This window comes from Chanos chanos, chromosome 14, assembly GCF_902362185.1.
Source record: "Chanos chanos chromosome 14, fChaCha1.1, whole genome shotgun sequence".
In the NCBI taxonomy this organism is placed as follows: domain Eukaryota; kingdom Metazoa; phylum Chordata; class Actinopteri; order Gonorynchiformes; family Chanidae; genus Chanos; species Chanos chanos.
In genome coordinates, this window is record NC_044508.1 from 15798150 (window position 1) to 15815532 (window position 17383).

Here is a 17383-nt window from a genome sequence, read left to right on the forward strand (position 1 = left end):
GAGTGAAGAGAGTCTGACACATGCCGTCAGTTATCTTACTCATGTCTATAAGATTAGATATAAGAATGTCTGAGATTAAAGAAACTGAGCTGCTACACATTCCACTTTAACTGCATGTTCTTGAACCCACTGACTGTTAACCACAAAAAGAAAAATGTTTCCATGATTACATCAAAATATTTCACTTTTATTCAAATGCTTGTTTGTATACTTATGGTATTTACAAGTTCGGTCAATGACAACGTTACCGTTCATTTAAAATATGAAATAAAAGGCAGCAAAACAACTTGACCACAGAACACAGGAAAAAAAAAACAGCATACAGTCCTCAGAGACAGTATTCCAGATAGAGCAATATATTACAGAAAATCAACTCTTTCATTAACCAGAGCACACAACTAATATTTAAGATAAATTCACACCTGTCATAAGTCACTATTATCTCCTCTACATATTTGGTCAATCGTGTTTAAATGCGCAAAGTCTCTTTTAAGTGAAAAATACAGAAGGCCACTGGCTATACATATTTCACTTTCATATCCGAACAACTGTTGGCGGATGTCTGGAGAGGTCCGTGTATATGGAACAAACAGGTAAATGGTTCTATAAAAAAAAAGGCCTAAGAGAATGTTCCAGAAGGGGTAATGAAAAAAGCCCGGTCTGGTCCCCATCAGTCATGACCATCCCCTCTAAAACATAAGCAGGGTCGGGGGGTGGGGAAGGCACCAATAACTCGGAAGTGGTAAAAAGTAATACATAGGCAACAGTTTGATATGAGAACCAAATTAAAGGTGCTTTAAAATGCAGCTGTATGCAGCTCATTCTGCTGTGGCTTCGCTTTCACGGTTGGAAGCCAAGTTGTTGGTTAAGGCTTTCCGCCACTGAGTTTGAGTCGGTAAATGAGAGTGTTACACTTCCTTAAGCCCCGTGTAAGGTCTCATTCGCAGCTAATGAAACGGGTCAACGCTGTCTAAAGCTTTCTGCTGGACAAATCAATTTCTTCGTCAAGTCTTTTTTTTTTTTTTCTCTCTCTCTCTTTGTCGCGGAACTCCATGTGAATGAGGATCAAGTTGTGTTCACAAACATTCTTGACCGGGGAAATGTCCCTGAGTGAGGCATATCTATGTAGCATTTCATCACAAAAACAACATTAGGAAAGAAACTTAAAAAAAAAAAGAAAAAAGAAAAAAAAAGAATAAATACAAGCCATTGCAATAGTGCCTTTGGACACAACCGTCTTTTTAAATATATGTTTCTTTATATACATTTAAAAAAAAGAAGTGGTGCTGTATACAATTCAATATCTCTGTCATTGTTTACCAATACCTTACACCTCCATCAGCACATCTATTAATGGGGGCGGGGCTGAGTGATTGACCAGAAAAAGACCCAATCAGACGTTTGTGTCTTGTAGCAGGGGTTCCTTGGCCTCCCCAGGAGGCTGAGGGCTGTGGGGGTGGCCGTGGGGGGAGGTGTGCTTCTTCCAGCTGCCGGTGCGAGAGCCCAGGTGACTGTGCTCAGGTATAAAGAGAGCGACCAGGAGAGCCAACAGCACCGAACATGCACCAAACAGGAACGGCGGACCAGGGATTATTGCACTCTGACAGGAAGCAATGAAAACCAGAGAGAAAAGTATTCAGAAGTGGGCCGCGCCAGACACTTCTCACACAGCGCTTAGACTTAATATCTGTTTGCGCTTACTATACGTCCAAACAATGTCTTACCAGCCAATGTCTTCACCCACAAAAAAGAATTGAGTTTACATCAAACATATCCACAGTAATGCTAAATTAGTGTTAGTCATTAGTATAACCATTTCACAGTCAGTGTCTGCCATCAATTGGACATTAATTTTCCTCTGATAGGGAAATACTTGAGACAAAAACAAACAAACAAAAAAAAGGATTAGAAAGAGCTCTTGTGCGTCTGCCGGGCCGCTCACCTGTTGATGATGCTGCTGCGACTGCTCCTCCAGGCGTGCGTCCCCGCTTTCGACCAGCTCCACGTGAAAAATGTAGAAGATGAAGCCGTAGAGCGCAGGACCCAAACCGTTGCACAGTCCTCGAATGCCAGTGACCATTCCTTGGCCCACCCCTGCAAACACAAACCACATCAGCTCACCCGGGTCTATTCGACCACGACAGAACACGTCAAAACCTGTTAAAGGAATCCGGGAAGGGTTAATGAAGACTGATTTTTAAGAGACCTTGCTGATCGGGGTCGGCGGTGCGAGACACCAGCGCGCTGACAGCAGGGAAAGTAATGCTCGACATAGCAGCTACCGCTCCAGCGGCCCACATCATCCTACAGGACCCGAGAGAGAGAGAGAGAAAATGGTCAGTATCTACCCTTCATCTTCTATTAACCTTGCATGACTCCACGGGAGCTGCAGTTCAGTCTGCCTGACAAACATGACTTACCATGGTTCTGAGCCAAAACCATACCAGGCTAGCTGCAAAATCTGAAATCCTAGGCCCAGCAAGATTGTGTTCTTGTTCCCAATGGAACGCATGAGTAAACTTAACACTATAGTCTGAGGGGAGAGAAAACAAACAAACAAACAAACAAACAAACAAACACAGAAAAGACAAATTTTAAAAAAGCTTAGTCAAAAGTCTAGAGAAGAACACACTTATTGCATAAAAAGACGAAGGTGAAACAAATGCTCACTTGTGCAGCAATTGATAACAATCCCAGCACGGCAATGAAAGCAGCAACACTCTCCGGTGAAAATCGCATTATCTGGGGGGGGGGGGGGGGAAAGAAAATGTTCTCCTTAATCGTAACTGTACATATCCAAATACAGCAAAATCATCAAAGGCTCATCTTCCAATACACAGTCAGCTGAACATTGACATCTTCTCTTTACAGTCTTTAGCACACCAGATCACGAATACGGTCTGCATCAATATGCTTTCATTCAAAACTACAAAAAGACAAAAGGACAGTTCATGCCTGTTAATACATCGTAGATTGAGCTTCTCAGAAAAGGACTCTTGAATGAATACAATTTAGAAAGGAATTTAGGCCAGGAGTAGTCCAGCTTAACGAGTTTTCATGCATTAGCACTGGAGGCAAACATACCTGTCGTAGGTAGAGAAAAAAGCTGGAGTATTGTCCCGCCTCAGGTAGATAGGAAAGGAACACTGTTATACAGATGAGGAGAACAGTGGAATCCTGACCAACCTTCCTCAAGGACTGTAGAGAAACAACGTCAGAAGAGACATACAAATATGAATGAAAAGTAAAACAATTCACTCTACAAATGAATAAAAAATAAAAATGTCTTACTCTTTAAAATGAATGAATGGTAAAGATGTATTACGACGCTTTTTTGGTGGGCTGAATTATGTTAAGCAAATTAATGGATTTGACTGCTAAACAACAAACAAACAAACAAGAAACTCCAACCAAAGCAAAACCAAGAGGCAATAGTCAAAATCGGTTGAACAGTAAAAACTGAAGCACCTAAAATGTTTGCCAAGAGAACCATCATTTTTATGACGTCATCGGACAGGCAGGTGGTATAATGCTTCCCAATGGGAAACCAGGCCAGACAAACTGAGTGCTCTCTCTCTCTCTCCTGTTCTCTCCACATTCTGTACTAATCTCTCTTTTTACAATGGACAATACCTTTCTCTTATCTAGCTTACAATTATGTTTGGGCTATGGTTCCAACTGCAATTTTAAAACATCTAACACTTTAGGTCTGTATTCAAGCATGCCTAATTGCAAATCTAAGGAACAACCCTCCCCTTTCAACAGCTGTCGCTACAAAAAAAGGGATCTTGTACACAGACTTTTAGTTAATGATTACTCATTTTTCTGAAAAAAGAAAAGAAAGAAAAAAAAAACCCCACCAGATCTTTCAACATCTCATTATATGAGGAACTCCAAAAGAAGGAAAACCTCTCAATAAAGTCATAAATTAAGCCATTATCTTCTCTGTCGATGCCAACAATGAAAAACTAACATGCAAAAGACTCTCTTGGCCTATACCAGCTGGTCTGAAATCTGGATTAAATCTGGCCTCACTCTCTCGACGTGGAGGCCAAAACTCACAGCGAACGGGTCTGCTTGCTCCCAGGAGATGGGGGCACCCCAGGAGGCTGGTCGCATCTTCTCTGGCAAAGACTCAGGCACAGCCACCAGGATGAAACAGATATCCAGCATAGCGATGGCAGAGGCCAGAACCACCACTAAACTGTCTCCGTACATGCGGCTCAGGTAGGCACCGATGGCCGGACTCGTAACCAGGCTGGCTGCGAAGGTGGCTGACACCTACAGAGAGGAACGGGATGACAATGATGGCTAGGAGAAGAATGTGTGTGTGTGTGTGTCCTTGTGTGCATGTGCGTGTGTGTTTTTGTATGTGTGTGTGTGTGTGCGTGTGCCGTCAGAGGAAGCAGAAGGATTGACATGCTGAGGAAAAGTGACTGATCATTGTGCATATGGAAGTTTGGAACGTACCAGTCCATATGCCATGCTACGCTCATGCTCCTGGGTGATGTCGGCCACGTACGCAAAAATGACAGAGAAGGTCACAGCAAACACCCCCGACACTGAAATGACTGCAAAGTACCACCTGAAACAGCCATGATTTTCAATTATAACAGAAGGTCTCTGTGTGAGGGTAGCTGTTCAGTTTCAATCAAGTTACACTTTTGAACTGAGAGAAATTGAAAGGCAAACATTATCAAAACATTATTGGAAAATATCAGTTTCTGGCACCAAAAACATCTGCAGATTCAACATACCATGGACTAATCTTCATAAGTGGTATAGGAGCACAGGTAAAGAAAACTGTGAGTAAGAGAAAGGATTTCCGCCCCCAGACATCAGACAAGGCGCCAATAAGCGGAGCACTCAAGAACGACAGCAAACCCTGACAAAATGCAAAAATAATCCATTCGACATGTGAGACAAAACACCCACAGACTCATAATGAAAATACTATGTTTACCTATATAGTCCACTTAATTTCACGACTACTATTTAACCTCTAATGTGATGGTAAACAAAACGTTCAAGAGTATACCTTAACTCCCTGTATAAGCCCATTCATCAAAAATGTATGTTTTGGGAATGTCTGATGTAGGACCTGGACACAAACAGGAGGAAAGAATAAAGTTTTAATTGACTCAACAATGTCACATCTCTACGATCACTATGCAGCTTGCATTTTTAGCTTCAGAGAGTCATAAATGTCTTCTGATTTGTACTCATTGTTGGATAAGAAACAATCTATCATACCTATGCAGCATTAAAAAAGTTGTCGTTCGTTTGCTTGTCATTACTACTAATTAAAAGGTCTAGAACTGTGAAAGCTGACATTTTCTCTCAACGGCTGATGTGATTAAAAAGTTATTATTCCATTAGGCTATACATATACAATGCATCTTTGCGATATATGAGCATAAAACTGTTTCTATGGAAATTCCCAAACATGAAATGTCATTCTATAGGAAATGACGACGTACTAAAATGATGTAAGTCAAGCGACCACGTTAATCTCAAGATGTTGTTCAATATGGCAACTTACGGTTAATGTAGGCGCTGTCAACAAACCCCAGGCAAAAAATTCCAAAAAGATGACGATGACAGCATGGTAAACACTAGGAGATCCAAAACCTTGCGGCTGGGAAAACAGAGGGGTGACATTTTATATGTTCTGTACCCATTAAAAACAAAAGTCAGTAACCCACTTAGACGTCTTCCAAATGAGCCATCACCCAGGATATCAGTTTCCAGCAGAGACTTTCAATATTTTCGACGACTCTTCGCGGCCTTCAATGGTACCCACAGCGATGAGTACTCTAGACGCCTTCGTTAGGCTAACTGACTCTTGCTTCACGGTCGACTGGACGTTTAACAAGAAACTTACCGACTGATGATTAGGAAACACTAGGAATATTAGGAAAGCTACGTGCTAACAAACAGCAACAGTCTGTTCAACTGACTAGGGCAAACGATACATGTTGTGGCGAAACCGGTGTGAGAGAGGTATTGCTTGCTTACAGAAAGGAAGTTTCACATACGCGGAGCTCCATTTTTGTTATGAGCGGTAACATACATGACACTTCCGTCAAGTGGCCCCAAAAATTGTCTAATACGGGTTCTACAATATACATGCTGCAATTTGGTTGTTGAACGAATACTCACCGTTCCACCATCCTTGATTATAATTTTTTTCGCCAGCAGGAGACTGCGATTCGCCCGTTTCTTCTTTTTGCTCTGTGTCATATTACCATCCTAGTGCTTCGTTTTAGTGTAGAGTCTAGATGAATTTAATAAAATGGCATTAAGCAATAAAATATGTTTAGACAAATGGAGATGGGATGAAAACAAAAAAAATAAAAGGGAAAAATTCCAGTTGCAGGCTCAGCTTCTCCCATTCACTTAGAGGCCGCCATCTTCGCAAAAATCAAACACAAGAAATGCGTGATGACGTTCACATCATACGATTTAGCGTATTTATATCTTGACGTCAGCACCCCGCCCATTCTACCTAACGTGGTCTATTCAAGATTCAGAGGAATCTGCGTCTCTCCACAGTTTTCAGATGTAACTGCACATCATTTTCTATAATAAAAATAAAGCAGCAAGGATTAAAATATATGTTTTGTTGGGGTGTTCATGATGAAATTCCTTTAAAGTTGCAATACAAACGAAGCCAGTTCTGTAAGTTTTGTTGACTCCCTATTTTTGCTGTTTACTCTTCGGTCTTTGTACGTTCTCATAGTATTCTGTGATCTTGAATGCATCTCCAACGTCCCGTTATATTTTGTAGAAACGGGGCTCTGTGAAGTAGTGCTGGGTTGTTGATTGAATAAATCATATATATAAATGTACAAGACAGTTTCCTCGTATTACAATGGAGTTCCAACACTAAGGCTTTCTGCTACAACTAGTGACATCTGATACAAAAATAAATTTTCAGCTTCTTGACGTCAAGCGTTGGTGGTATAGTGGTTAGCATAGCTGCCTTCCAAGCAGTTGACCCGGGTTCGATTCCCGGCCAACGCAACGATCTCTTTTCTTCAGTATTTTAGGCTTCAGTGTGGTGTTATCCAGGTAATGCACCCTTACAGGACCCACTGTTTTCACACATGATACTAGCAATAGTTTTCATTCATATTATTCCAACTTATTTATCATATCACTAGCATTGTGATATTATAAACACACATTTGATAAAACAAAAGAACAACACAGACAAATTTAAAAAAAAAGTCCTCAAGAAAGATGAAGGGTTGATTTAATTGCTTAGTTGATGTGTCTGGGCAAAAGAAAAGTCTTCTGTTGCCATGTTGCCTAAAAACTAAAGTCATTGATATTCAAAATAAATTTGTCTTTGATCAAAACAGACAAGGGCAGTACATAATCTGTAAAGACTTCTCAAAAGGACTTTTCAATAAGAGAGAAGAAAACTGCCAGAGAGGGGAAAAAAACACTACAAACTTTGCATTTTTTCACACTGTCATGAAATGTCCCCTAGGAGAACAAAAATGACAACTTTCTGGAGCTCAATCAAGTTGTCATTGTTACTTAGCAATGTTTTTCTCTACAGTATCTTGGAGGTAAAGATTGACGTATTGCAGTATGTGATCAACAGCATGCAGCAGCAAAATGTCAGTATTTTCCTCCAGTTCAAGCTCTGAGGAGTAGTTCTTCACTGGAACAATGTAGGACGTGGCCATGCCAAGCAGTTCTCCTGCAGCTGCCATCTACAGATATGGAGAAAGAGGACAATAGAAAATGCAGTGGAACAGATTTTACTATATGTTTAAACAGATCTTCTGTGAGGCGGGAATGTTAGCGTACCATGTTCTGCACTGACTGACTCTTGTACACCTGTGTGATGTCCTCAGAGGTTCTCTTACATACTTTATCCACATGGGTCACCACTGCCACCTGATGTACACCTGTGTCACAGTGTTGAGATGGGTTGAGATGATTGTTTGAGAGTTTGACCAATCAAAGACGTCAGATCTTGTTATTATGGAGGGACAGTGAAGTGAGCACAGATCAGGAAATCCTTAATGAAACATTACGATCTGCATTCTATCAAGTATTTCAGAACTGTGTCGTTCTCCTTTTCTGGAACTCACCGAGGCTGCTGATGTGTTGTCGCAACTGGCGAAAAGTGGTGCTTAAGCCCTTGGAGTAGGAGGAGATCTTAGAGGCATCCACCACAAAAACCACACAGTGCACCTTCTCTTTATCGGAGGGTTTCTTCACGTATCCAGTTGTCTCTGATGTCACAGGCTGATCAGGGCTGAACTGTCAAAACAGGGATGTAAAAACAGGCACTCTTAAGATACATAACACTATTGTTAGTCACAGAACCAGTCACAAAGACCACTCAGTACTTCATCAGATTGGTGACAACAGTACTAATGCATCTTGATAATGTACCTTGTGACCTTCTGGAACATGTCCTTTAATTACGGACAGAACATCATGAAGAGTAAGACCTGTTGTCTCTCCTTCGCCAATACCCATAATGTCACACATAACCAATGCAGTTGGCTTGTTGTCCTCTCCACCTCCTCGAATGTTGTAGAACTGGAGCTAGGGATCAGTAAGAAGAAAGACAAGAAGAATCTGAAGTGAATTTACTGAAGCTTTTTTTTTTTTTTTTTTTTACCAAATACTGTTATATAATTACGCATCAGAGCAACAGACACATATAAAAACACCATAAGCCTGATAAAGACAGGATGTACTAACACAAATTCATCAAACTTTTATGGTGATACCTGCATACACTCTGAATACATTCAGGTCTCCCATGCTCACTTTTGACTTTTACCTTTTTTGTGAAGCCTGCAAAAGCTGATGAGCCCACCATAGCCCTGTTTACCACCCGGCCAGAGAAGACCGACTGGACAGAGCTGATGAAACTGGACTTGCCAGAACCGACTGGTCCCAGTAGCAGAACTCTGGCTTCAGAGACAGTCTCACCGAACGGTTTATAGGACCGTATCAAGTTTGTCAGATCCTCTTTGGCACTGTGGATATAAGAACCTGCTAATGAAGACTACTGACACAGATAAACTGTCAGAGGAGAAGTTCACTGGGGGAGACTAGTACAGGTTGTTACACTATGGACAACACAGAGGACAACTGTATACACACCTTTCAGTCCAGGATATATTTCTCCAAGGAGATTCTCGCATATAAGGGAATATGTCTACAAGTATAGGAAACATATGACACATTTGCAATGAAGGTAGAGGAACAATAGAAACACATTAGAAACATGTGCACTAGAAATAAATGCACCAGATTTAAGCATTATATTCTATAGAGTTCATACAAGGTTGAGAGTTACACTGCAATGAACTTGTGATGGTTATGTGATTAAGCCCCAAAAAAGCCTGATTTTCAACCCATGATAATTGTTTTCAGGACTCGTTTGTGTACCTCCAAATATTCTATTTTCTTTCTTCTCATCTTTTTCTTTCTTGTGGGTGACTGTTTTGGTCACAGGCCGTGCTGAAGCAGCAGGAATGAAAGTGAAAGTTGGTTGGGTTGGTTGAAAAGACAGTTGAGAGCTAGATGCTGAACTTACTTCTGATGGAATTACTGTGTTTGACTCCGGAGAAACTTTCAGACCAAGTGAAAATGCCATTTTTTGGGGAGGCTTATTGAAATCCTTGCCAGTGTGGCAAACCTGCAATCAATATATACATTATTGTTCTGTTTTACTGTATATATATATATATATATATTTGGAACTTAAACAAACTTAACAGTGTAAGCATATGTTTGTGCTGACATTCTGTTACATTCATTGCCTTGAAAAATGGAATTTTTATTACTGAAGCAAAGCACTTTCCTTAATCACGTAAGTGTTTACTCAGTTTACACTAACAGATAATCTAATAAATATTAGGAAACCTCAGGATTTTCAGTTTTAATGTCTGTGATAGCCAAGGTTTAATGTGTGTGTTTAGGCAACAAAATATATTAAAATATATGAAATGTGGACCACACAAAATATTATAGTCTTGTGCAGATTTGTTTGCAACTCTCTAAAACACTGTTTTCACACTTGGTCTGTCTTGGTGATCCAAACTCAAGTGCGATTATTCCTCTGTCTTTGCCGGCACTATATGTTGACTGGTCAACTTCCTGGCAATGAGGTCATAGAGAACCTGTATTACTGACACTTTGTCTGAGGCTCTGATGTGCTCTATAGGATCACTCCAGGGGTGCGCTTTGTCGCTTTTGTTATTTGTGCTCTAATACCAATCACTGCCAGAGTATGTTTGAGTCAAGTTTTATGATCATGTTTGCTGATGACTCGGTGATTGTCAGTCTCCTACAGGACCATGAGGTGGGCCATGGTCTGGTCTTGGACAGTTTCATCAAATGGTGTGATGATTCATATTTGCAACTCAGTGTCTCTAAGATAAAAGAGACGTTTATTGACTCCCGCCGAAACGCCCCTGTCACAGCACCGCCTCATATCAATGGCATAGCTGTGGAAACAGTAAGCCAATACAAGTACTCAGGCACTGTCCTGGATGACAAAATGACTTTGGATGCCAACACTGATTCCATCTGCAGAAAGACCAATCAGAAACTGTTTTTCTTCGGAAAATTTAGGGTTTTTAACACTGATAGATCGCTCTTGAATATGTTCTGTTCATCTTTTATTGAGTCAGTTTTAACTTTTGCAGTGATCTACTGGTTTGGCATCCTCAGTATAGTTAACAAAAATAGGCAGGGGAAGATTGTTAAACTTTGCCAAAAGACCATTGGCACTAACCTGAATTTTCTTGGCCATGTTTATCAAATTAGAGCCACTGTGAGGGCAAAGGCCATTCTAGCAGACACTCAACACTCTCTTCATGCAGAGCTTTGTCTCCTGCCATCAAGGAGGAGATACACTTTTCAAACAGATATCTGAGATCATTTATTCCATCAGCCGTTGGGTTTTTCTTAAACAAGGTGTAGGTCTACTTGCTATTGCACACACATTTTAACGAAGTATTAATGGACTCTTAGGGTTTTATATTTCATTGAAAAGTCATTCTGTATTTGTTTTCTTATTCATCTTTTTGTTAATTGGTGTCATCACAAAAATAACCGTGTTCAGCATTTTCACTATGACATAAATGCGTCCCGCTGTAGAGTGATGCGAGCTGCTCGGATAAGCAGGTTTTTGCGAAGACAGGCGGCAATGCGAAATGAGTTTGCAGCTTTGCTTGCAGAGCAGACACGCATACCCTCAAGGTGAGCGAACAGTGTGGTTACTTGCAATTATTTCGACGATAGTGCACATTTTACGATCATGATTGTGCAACTGTCAAACAAATTACACGCCATCAATACCGTTTACTTCCTGGTTTTAGATCGGACAACTTTCACAACAAATGTGAACTGCACTGGAGTTCAGGTGAACCGTACCGCAGACCCCCTTTTCCTGGAGGACTCGAGCACGGTCCTTTTGGTGCGCATCCGAGTTCGGAAAACAGTTTTCACATCAGCAAAACGAACCGAATTAACGGCTCAACCGGACTCGGGTCCGCACCAAAAGCTCTAGTGTGAAAGCACCCTAAAACACCTCATTTATTAACTGATGGAGAACTTAAGAATACGCGGGGAAATGCTAAAACGCTTGTTCTCAGATCATCGGATAAGGGATAAAAAGTTTCTGAATGTTTGGATCTCAGTTTGCACCATTGAAAACGAATCGTGGAGTTTTTAAGCAAAGTTGATGAAGTCATGTGATCATAGCAGGACAAAAAATGACTTGAAGCTTCGGGAGGATAAGAAAGATTTATACTAATTGAGGAAAATAATGGAAAAAAACGCACATTACCTACAACAGGGAGTCAGTCCACACTTTCCAGATAAACCCTACGACTGCTGTGGAAACGAAACTGATTCATTTTGTTTATAGGTGGGCGGTGGCTTTCGGGTCATGACTCTTGTGGACAAGCAATAATATACACGCCCACCCAGCAACAATTACCAGTGCGACAAATATGATCTAAATGAGCAGGGTTACAGGTAAATTGACAGATAACCTTACTAAGACGACCAAACGCCCGACAAGTCATACAAATACTTGAAACTGCTCTCCAGGAAAAAACAACGACGAAACTTAAGGCATATCCTCCCAAATCCTCTTCAATTATATACATTTCTTAAATATGAATGGACTGTAAGTGCACTATGAATATGTTCTATGTGCATGTCAGAATTTCCATCTGTGTAACACGCATGTGTATGGGTGCCAGAAATTGTAGGTTTCAGTGTGATGTTATCCAGGTAATGCACCCTTACAGGAGCCACTGTATTTACACATGAAATGTAAAAATGATACTAGTATTCATTCATAGTATTCAACTTATTTATCATGTCACTAGCAATGTGACATTATAAACACAAATTCAACAAAACAAAAGAACAACATAAATAAACAAACAAACAAAAACAGTCCTCAAAAAAGATGAAGGGTTGATTTAATTTCTTGGCTGATGTGTCTGGGCAAAAGAAAAGTCTTCTGTTGCCATGTTGCCTAAAAACTAAAGACACTGATGTGCAATACATAATCTATGACTTTTCAATAAGAGAGAAAAAAAACTGCCAGAGAGGGGAAAAAAACCACTACAAACTTTGTTACATTTACACGGTTACACGGTTACATTTACAGTGTACACCATAATATTTACACTGTTATGAAATGTCCCCTAAGAGAGTAAAACTGACAACTCTGGGAATTCCATTTCACAGTGTTACTTAGCAATGTTTTTCTCTGCAGTATCTTGGACGTAAAGATTGACGTATTGCAGTATGTGATCAACAGCATGCAGCAGCAAAATGTCAGTATTTTCCTCCAACTCAAGCTCTGAGGAGTAGTTCTTCACTGGAACAATGTAAGACGTGGCCATGCCAAGCAGTTCTCCTGCAGCTGCCATCTACAGATATGGAGAAAGAGGACAATAGAAAATGCAGTGGAACAGATTTTACTATATGTTTAAACAGATCTTCTGTGAGGCGGGAATGTTAGCGTACCATGTTCTGCACTGACTGACTCTTGTACACCTGTGTGATGTCCTCAGAGGTTCTCTTACATACTTTATCCACATGGGTCACCACTGCCACCTGATGTACACCTGTGTCACAGTGTTGAGATGGGTTGAGATGATTGTTTGAGAGTTTGTCCAAGCAAAGACGTCAGATCTTGTTATTATGGAGGGACAGTGAAGTGAGCACAGATCAGGAAATCCTTAATGAAACATTACGATCTGCATTCTATCAAGTATTTCAGAACTGTGTCGTTCTCCTTTTCTGGAACTCACCGAGGCTGCTGATGTGTTGTCGCAGCTTGCGAAACGTGGTGCTTAAGCCCTTGGAGTAGGAGGAGACCTTAGAGGCATCCACCACAAAAACCACACAGTGCACCTTCTCTTTATTGGAGGGTTTCTTCACGTATCCAGTTGTCTCTGATGTCACAGGCTGATCAGGGCTGAACTGTCAAAACAGGGATGTAAAAACAGGCACTCTTAAGATACATAACACTGTTGTTAGTCACAGAACCAGTCACAAAGACCACTCAGTACTTCATCAGATTGGTGACAACGGTACTAATGCGTCTTGATAATGTACCTTGTGACCTTCTGGAACATGCCCTTTAATTACAGACAGAACATCATGAAGAGTAAGACCTGTTGTCTCTCCTTCGCCAATACCCATAATGTCACACATAACCAATGCAGTTGGCTTGTTGTCCTCTCCACCTCCACGAATGTTGAAGAACTGGAGCTAGGGATCAGTAAGAAGAAAGACAAGAAGAATCTGAACTGAATTTAAAGCATTGCATAATCTCCTAAAAGCATAGTTAACCTGAAAGTTAGAAACAGCATTTGCTACAACATAACACAAAAACAGTGAAATGCATGTGTCAGTGCCATGTACTGAAGCTTTTTTTTTATTTTATCAAACACCATTTTATAATTAAGCCTCAAAGCCACAGACACATATAAAAACACCATAAGCCTGATAAAGACAGGATGTACTAACACAAATTCGTCATATTTTATGGTGATACCTGCATACACTCTGAATACATTCAGGTCTCCCATGCTCTCTTTTGACTTTTACCTTTTTTGTGAAGCCTGCAAAAGCTGATGAGCCCACCATAGCCCTGTTTACCACCCGGCCAGAGAAGACCGACTGGACAGAGCTGATGAAGCTGGACTTGCCAGAACCGACTGGTCCCAGCAGCAAAACTCTGGCTTCAGAGACAGTCTCACCAAATGGTTTATAGGACCGTATCAAGTTTCCCAGATCCTCTTTGGCACTGTGGATATAAGAACCTGCTAATGAAGACTACTGACACAGATAAACTGTCAGAAGAGAAGTTCACTGAGGGAGACTAGTACAGGTTGTTACACTATGGACAGCCTACAGTGTACACACCTTTCAGTCCAGGATATATTTCTCCAAGGAGATTCTTGCATATGAGGCAATGTGTCTGAGGATACAGGAAGAATAGAAACACATTAGAAATATGTGCACTAGAAATAAATGCACTGGATTTAAACATTATATTCTAAAAAGTTCATACAAGGTTGAGAGTTACACTTCAATGATCTTGTGATGGTTGTGATTAATAAGCCCCAAAAAAGCTTGATTTTCAACCCATGATAATTGTCTTCATGATGCGTACCTCCAAATATTCTATTTTCTTTCTTCTCATCTTTTTCTGTCTGGTGGGTGACTGTTTTGGTCACAGGCTGTGCTGAAGCAACAGTAGGGAAGGTGTAAGTTGGTCGGGGTGCTTGATGACACAGTAGAGTGCCAGGTGCTGAAATTATTTTTGGTGCAGTTACTGTGTTTGACTTTGGAGAAACTTTCAGACCAAGTGAAAATGCCATTTTTTGGGAAGGTGAATGCACTAAATGTGGCGAACCTGCAAACAATATATACATTATTGTTCTGTAATTCTGTATTGTTTACTGTAATATATTTGGAACTAAACCAAACTTAACAGTGTAAGCATATGTTTGTGCTGAGATTCTGTTACATTTGTTGCTTTGAAAGTCAGATTTTTAAGCAAAGTATTAAACTACGCAACTTCCATTAAATGAAGCAAAACACTTTCCTTAATCATGTAAGCATTTACTCAGTTTACGCTGACAGATCATCTAATAAATATTAGGAAACCTCAGGATTTTCAGTTTTAATGTCTGTGATAGCCGAGGTTTAATGATCAAAATTAAGTTGTGAGTGGATATACCTATCTCTTCATTTGGGAATCAATTTTTGAACATTCAACATTGAAAACAGTGTAGCGCACACGCACACACACAAAACGTCATCCAGGTAGAAGACTACAGAAGCAAATGTACAGGGAAGCCTTAAGAAAACACACTGGACAAAAAGGTCAAGTAATTCTCGAAATCTAAATGTAACTACGTGTTGCTCTGACTCTCCTAATGATTTCTATCTGCAAATCAGATGTGTACTCTTATGTTCTTAATCAGCAACATACTACTCCTGAAAAAACATTTATGGCTGAAAATGACGTTGTAATGGCAGTTTTGAGAAACAACTTTGAAAGTATCGAGAGTGTACATGACTGAGAAATTAAGGCAATAATCATGATTCTAGTGTATGCGTTCAGGCAACAAAACATTAAATGTGCACCATGCAAGGCATTATAGTCTTGTGCAGTTTTGTTTGCAATTAACTAAAACACCTCACCTATTAACTAATGGAGAACTGTTGACAGGGAAATGTTGAAACGCTTCATCTCAGCTCATCGGACAAAAGATAAACAGTATCCCAGTACTATTTCAGCTTGCAACAGACATTGTTGTGGAGTCTCTCAGTGAAGTTAATGAAGTCATGTGATCATCGCATGACAAAAATGACCTGAAGCTCCGAGGATGACCAAGGTTTGTACTGAATGAAGAAAATAATGGGACAAACACACATTACCTGCAGCAGGTAGTCAGTCCACACTTTCCAGATGAACCCTACAACTGCTGTGGAAACGAAACTGTGATTCAATTTGTTTAAAAGTGGGCGGTGGCTTTGGGGGCATGTGCTGTATCTTGTGGACAAGAAATAATTTACACGCTCAAACGAAACTTAATGAAGTCATGTGATCATCGCATGACAAAAATGACCTGAAGCTCCGAGGATGACAAAGGTTTGTACTGAATGAAGAAAATGATGGAACAAACACACATTACCTGCAGCAGGTAGTCAGTCCACACTTTCCAGATGAACCCTACTACTGCTGTGGAAACGAAACTGTGATTCAATTTGTTTAAAAGTGGGCGGTGGCTTTGGGGGCATGTGCTGTATCTTGTAGACAAGCAATAATTTACACGCTCAAACGAAACTTAAGGCATCCCCCAAAACTCTTTGTATCCTCATGCAGCAGAATTGTAAACTAAAAATTCACATGTCAATCAAATAGAACTTTAGTGCACGTGTGAAAGGCTTGTCGCTCTTTAATTACATACATTTCTTAAATATAAATGTATTGTAAGTGTACTATGCATATGGTCCATTCGCGTGGCAATGTTTTCATCTATATACAACACGCATGTACATGGATATCGGAAGTTTGCAGTCAAATTCAGAACGGCTAAAATAAAATAATATTTACCTTGTTCACTTTGAGGACCTATCCTGCAGAGGGCAGTCAAGCAGCATATTGTACCACTAAACATTCTGCTGTATGAAAGCAAAACTTGTGCACATGGATTCACTGGAAAGTAATTTATTGTTGTAACATGGCATTTCAATATCAGCCCTGTGTTATGCCTAAAATAATTCTGGGGACTGGAAAAACAGCTTATGTTCTGATAAAATGTCATGGTATGATACATTTTGTGTCACGGTTTCCAATAGATCTTTATGACTGCCCACAACAACAAAATGCTTCTAATAAAAAAAAATGTTAGTACGTGTGATAACCAGGAAATCATGAAGAGGTTATAAAACAACATGAGTGATTTCAAATTTTGATAGAATATAGCTTTTATTATTTGGTGAATGAAATCCTGTAACTTTTCAGATTTTGCCCAATTTGTTCCACCACTGTCTCTCAAACACAACGAGCCAGGAGAAACACAGAGCGTGAGAACACATACAAATTGTGAATTTGATCCTTTTGACAAGAAAATAAATAAAGTTACCGTTGGGTCCTGAAAGGTATGACATGAAAATAATATCCAAGGATTTCACAGTCAGTATAAGGGAAAATCAAGAAACATTTTGGAAAAGCTGCTGCAAATCTGTGGATCAAATAATGGAAACATACCACAAGATCTTCAACTGATTAAAGTCCAGGCAAAGTCCAAGGATTTTGTCATTTTTGTCACATAGTACAAAAAATCATACT

The 17383-nt window shown here is 40.1% G+C and overlaps 3 protein-coding genes and 1 non-coding gene across 4 annotated transcripts; 1 reads left to right on the forward strand and 3 right to left on the reverse strand.

The window, feature by feature from the left end:
• Positions 1-188: 188 nt before the first annotated feature.
• Positions 189-6413, reverse strand: mfsd14a1 (major facilitator superfamily domain containing 14A 1). Its single transcript, XM_030791673.1, has 12 exons — positions 6163-6413; positions 5543-5638; positions 5039-5101; positions 4758-4885; positions 4471-4585; positions 4063-4281; positions 3085-3198; positions 2671-2742; positions 2421-2533; positions 2207-2304; positions 1943-2094; positions 189-1600 (listed from the first exon to the last, which is right to left on the reverse strand). Exons 1-12 carry the CDS (start codon positions 6241-6243, stop codon positions 1394-1396), a joined length of 1458 nt encoding a protein of 485 aa, XP_030647533.1. The 5' UTR covers positions 6244-6413; the 3' UTR covers positions 189-1393.
• A 541-nt stretch (positions 6414-6954) lies between these two features.
• On the forward strand, positions 6955-7026 carry trnag-ucc (transfer RNA glycine (anticodon UCC)). Its single transcript has one exon. It is a non-coding gene; the product is annotated as a tRNA-Gly (tRNA).
• A 276-nt stretch (positions 7027-7302) lies between these two features.
• LOC115828064 (interferon-induced protein 44-like) lies at positions 7303-9455 on the reverse strand. The gene is made up of 7 exons (XM_030791972.1): positions 9430-9455; positions 9142-9196; positions 8816-9014; positions 8419-8574; positions 8112-8283; positions 7825-7925; positions 7303-7727 (listed from the first exon to the last, which is right to left on the reverse strand). The coding sequence occupies exons 2-7, from the start codon at positions 9180-9182 to the stop codon at positions 7545-7547; spliced, it is 852 nt and encodes a 283-aa protein (XP_030647832.1). The 5' UTR covers positions 9183-9196; positions 9430-9455; the 3' UTR covers positions 7303-7544.
• A 3300-nt stretch (positions 9456-12755) lies between these two features.
• On the reverse strand, positions 12756-14722 carry LOC115827304 (interferon-induced protein 44-like). Its single transcript, XM_030791113.1, has 6 exons — positions 14693-14722; positions 14125-14352; positions 13630-13785; positions 13323-13494; positions 13036-13136; positions 12756-12938 (listed from the first exon to the last, which is right to left on the reverse strand). The coding sequence occupies exons 1-6, from the start codon at positions 14720-14722 to the stop codon at positions 12756-12758; spliced, it is 870 nt and encodes a 289-aa protein (XP_030646973.1).
• Between the last annotated feature and the right edge of the window lie 2661 nt (positions 14723-17383).

Bases quoted from the DNA above. Each gene is read 5' to 3' on its own strand.
- mfsd14a1 (XM_030791673.1), bottom strand. From the start codon at position 6,243: ATGACACAGAGCAAAAAGAAGAAACGGGCGAATCGCAGTCTCCTGCTG. The intron at 5,102-5,542 runs GTAAGTTGCCAT...GTTTGTGTCCAG, and splicing joins TGACAGCGCCTACATTAACC to GTCCTACATCAGACATTCCC. The intron at 2,305-2,420 runs GTAAGTCATGTT...CGGGTCCTGTAG, and splicing joins GGTTTTGGCTCAGAACCATG to GATGATGTGGGCCGCTGGAG.
- LOC115828064 (XM_030791972.1), bottom strand. From the start codon at position 9,182: ATGCGAGAATCTCCTTGGAGAAATATATCCTGGACTGAAAG. The intron at 8,284-8,418 runs GTACATTATCAA...CTGTTTTGACAG, and splicing joins ATGTTCCAGAAGGTCACAAG to TTCAGCCCTGATCAGCCTGT. The intron at 7,926-8,111 runs GTGAGTTCCAGA...ACTGTGACACAG, and splicing joins ACAACACATCAGCAGCCTCG to GTGTACATCAGGTGGCAGTG.
- LOC115827304 (XM_030791113.1), bottom strand. From the start codon at position 14,722: ATGAGAAGAAAGAAAATAGAATATTTGGAG. The intron at 14,353-14,692 runs GTACGCATCATG...CTGTGTCAGTAG, and splicing joins AGAAAATAGAATATTTGGAG to TCTTCATTAGCAGGTTCTTA. The intron at 13,495-13,629 runs GTACATTATCAA...CTGTTTTGACAG, and splicing joins ATGTTCCAGAAGGTCACAAG to TTCAGCCCTGATCAGCCTGT.